The 3,516-nt window shown below is 43.2% G+C and overlaps 1 protein-coding gene across 1 annotated transcript; it reads right to left on the reverse strand.

Moving 5' to 3' along the window:
• Positions 1 to 206: 206 nt before the first annotated feature.
• On the reverse strand, positions 207 to 2,395 carry LOC104070952 (chromosome unknown open reading frame, human C19orf70; the record flags this gene model as incomplete). The annotated part of the gene is made up of 3 exons (XM_009574512.1): positions 207 to 304; positions 1,376 to 1,427; positions 2,216 to 2,395. Coding segments are annotated over 3 exons (330 nt in total), but the record flags the coding sequence as incomplete, so codon positions are not given.
• Positions 2,396 to 3,516: the final 1,121 nt, after the last annotated feature.

The following is a 3,516-nucleotide window of genomic DNA, read 5'->3' on the forward strand; positions in this document are numbered from 1 at the left end:
CCATGATCCCTGCTGAAGCCTCTGATCACTGGTAAGACAGAAAGCAATTGCAGTCAGTATGCTAAAACCAACCCAAATACAAATGGAAGTTCCAAAGTCTTTTATTGTAGCCCTTGCATGGCCGAGCTGCCCTCTAGAGGGATGGACTATGCATCATCCCAAAGACAACTTAGGACGGAGAGAATCATGAACCCTGGAGAACGTGTTCATTTGACAAGATCCTTCACATACTTCCAGCCTTCCACAGTGTATTCACAGGCCCTGGTGGGAGCTACAGACAAGGCAGACATGACTGTCTGCACTCCTGCAAGGAAAGCAGAGAAGAATTATCCCAACAAGAGCATCATTCAAGCCAAATTTCCTCATGTTATTCTAGCATTGTAGATCTCTTTAAACACGGAGAGAAAAATCTAGCTCTATCTCAGAAGCTTTCAAACACACTGAGGCCTGAATGATCTGTGGTTCAAGTACAGCTTTATTGTCTCAGTTGCATTTGTGACACAGAGAAATTTCAATTTCAGGACCAGTATAAGGGATAGACAATTACAAGACGAAAACAAAGAACTGAGCTAAGTTCCATTTTATTTCTAGCCTTGCCACAGACTCCATGGGTGATGTTAGACATGTCACAATATTTGTGGACTGTGTTTCCCCACAATTACATAAAGACTTTTTGCTGCACCATAAAAACTATGAATTAACTTACTAGGTATTTATAACATGCTTTGGCCTTCAAACAAGATCTCTAAAATTCTAATAATAATGGGAATACTCATCCCTTCTGAAAAGTCAGAGGCTGAGTTCAGACATACTAGCATCTGAAGAGTTTATAAACTCTTCAATCTTTAACCAAAGGTTCACCTTTCTTAAGAATAAGTTATCATTTATTTTTATGCTCCAGTTTCCCTGATCACTACCAGTGCTGATGAACTCACTGGTGCATAAACTCTACTTATTGTGCAGGCCACAGACCTCCCTAAACACTTCACTGAAACATCCAATCTTAGATTCTAGGAGTGCGTAGGCATGCCTGTCTTGGGGCACAGGTGGGGAGCAAGCTTTGTAGGTAAAAGAAACACCAGCTCCTCTGGTTAGAAAAGGCAGACAGGTTTATGGGCACACATCCTCCTCCTTATTTCACAGTTGGAACAACAAGAAATTAAGTCGAAAGTCACTAAGCGTGCTAGTGGTAAAACCTGGAGCAGAATACGCTTCCTTAGTCCCAGTCCCAATGCTCCTTCCACCAGACTGTAACATCTATCACCTCCTTCTCCATCATTCAATTTAGGAGGACATTATTGAAACAAGACTGGTACAAGCTACATCACTCTTGCCCCTTTGCTCCTTTCACAGTTTGGTGAGAAGTTATTTTTACCTTTATTCCAGGAATCAGAGGGGGAAAAGTCAAATTTTGGAGTGGGTGGGAGCTAGAAAGAGAAAGAGAGACAAAATATCAGCGCTTGAGGGGTTTCACTTATAACAGGATTCACATCACCATGGAGAAGACTCTTGACCTCAGATCTCAAAGATACTTAGATGCCTACTCTCCGTAAGTCTCAAAAGGGATCAGACATGAGGCTTGAAGTCTGGACTTTGCTCCTTCCCCCAGTATAAAGTAGGGGCAGAAGGTAGTACTTATCATCTAGGTGCTCCTGAAAAATCATCTCCATGGCTGTCTCCTTACAGTTATCTATTAGTTTAGAATAGTCTCTAATACGAAAAATGCTTTTCAAACTTTCAGCAAAGGCTTCTCCTGTTCTGAGGATTTTAAAAACTAAGAATTACTCTAAGAGAAGGGCCTCTTCAGGCAATTTAAATTCAACTTGATGAACTGTTAGCAGCTTGAGAAATTGAGAGAAGAATCTTTTCATTCATTTTTTAAAAACATGCAGGATCCTTCAAAAGCAGCTCAGGAATACTACTACATAGTGAATATCTCCCAGAGCATGCTTGCAATCCCCTCCTTGACCCTGCATAGGCTAGTTACCCCTTCTCCTTTGAAGTAACATCGGTGAGCAATGTCGCTCCTCTAAATTTAAAATTTTATCCTCCTTTCATTTCAATCTTCTTCAAAATATTCTCAATGTGACATCCAGTTTCAATAGCAATACTCCTGCCAGCATCACTGGAACCAGAATATCACCCCAGTGTTTTCTCCTCCTCATTCAGAGAATGTGTTTGTTTTGCTGACTGTGTTCACCTGCACAGTCCTTACCTCCCAGCCTATGTAACTTGTCCACTCTTGGATAGCTGGAGGCAGTGCTGCTTGAGCTTTTTTGAGGGCTTCGGCACCTTGTGTGCCACTGCCCAGCAGCCCCTGATCATATGCCACATATACAGCAGCTCCAGCCAGGCCTCCTTTGATGACAAACCTGGAAGAATCAAAAGCAGCAACAGTTCAGTTCATGTTATGACTATCACTGCATCCCTCTCGGTAGGTTGTGACCATCAAAGGGAGGGTATCGATAAAGAAATCTGAGGGTCACAAATTCTCGACTGTAATGTCTTATTACAGACAAAAGCAGCAGAAAAATATCTAGCTACCTTACTTTTCTTCCTAGGCCAACTATTCCCTGTCAGCCCGTTGAAACCATACCCATTCACATTTTATCAGTGACAGTTTTCAAGCAGAAATGAGGAAGTGTGAAACACCTCAGAGTATGTGCCACTTTTTAAAGTCTGAGAATCACTGGCATATACCTTTGATAAAAGGAACTGAAGGATTTTGCAGTGGGTAGGACATCCATGTTAATGATGTGGTTCCTGCTGTCTTGTTAATAAGTAATCTGATTAATTTAGAGACACCAATATCTTGTTAAGCTTATTACAGTCCAGTTAACACCTGGCCATGCCTGTTCCTGCATTGCCTAGGCTTTCAAAGTTTCCCAGTAGACTGCATGGTGCGCAAACACTAGTTTTACAGCTGTAGTGGCAAAATGGAATACAGGAAGAGAATATTTGACCTTTATTTACTTTTTCATTATAGGTAAGAGATCTGGGGAGACCGACTTTTTCAAATTTACAGGGCAAAGATTTAAATATCCACAAAGCTATTGCACACCTAGCAAAAAAAACCAACCAACCAAGAACCTGCCAGACAGCAGTACTGCAGTAGAACATATGATAGATACAGCCGTTGAGAGAGGCAAGACAGAATCAATATTTAAATCCATGTATTCACAAGTATTTGGGGGAAAAGGGATTTCTCTGTTAAAGATTTACTACTCGCTCCCAAAAGCACCCTTCCACACCTTCTCCCTTCGAGTGGGCTGCGTGCCCAGCTCTGAAAGCGTTCCCTCAGCAAACGAGCACCCTTGGGCGGTATTCCCCGGTTTTACTTTACGTATTCAGCCCACCAGAAAACAGCCAAGCTCCTGCCCGGCATTTGGAGACACACAAGGAAGCTGCCGGATGGAGGCCAAGCCTGGCGCGGGGGCAGAGGAGGTCAAGGGCGCAGCGCTGCCAGGCCAGGCCCGGCCGGGGCCCCGGAAACAAGGCCCGGGAGAGTCGGGGGAG

The sequence above is a fragment of the Fulmarus glacialis genome, unplaced genomic scaffold, assembly GCF_000690835.1.
Source record: "Fulmarus glacialis isolate BGI_N327 unplaced genomic scaffold, ASM69083v1 scaffold41393, whole genome shotgun sequence".
Taxonomy (NCBI): Eukaryota; Metazoa; Chordata; class Aves; order Procellariiformes; family Procellariidae; genus Fulmarus; species Fulmarus glacialis.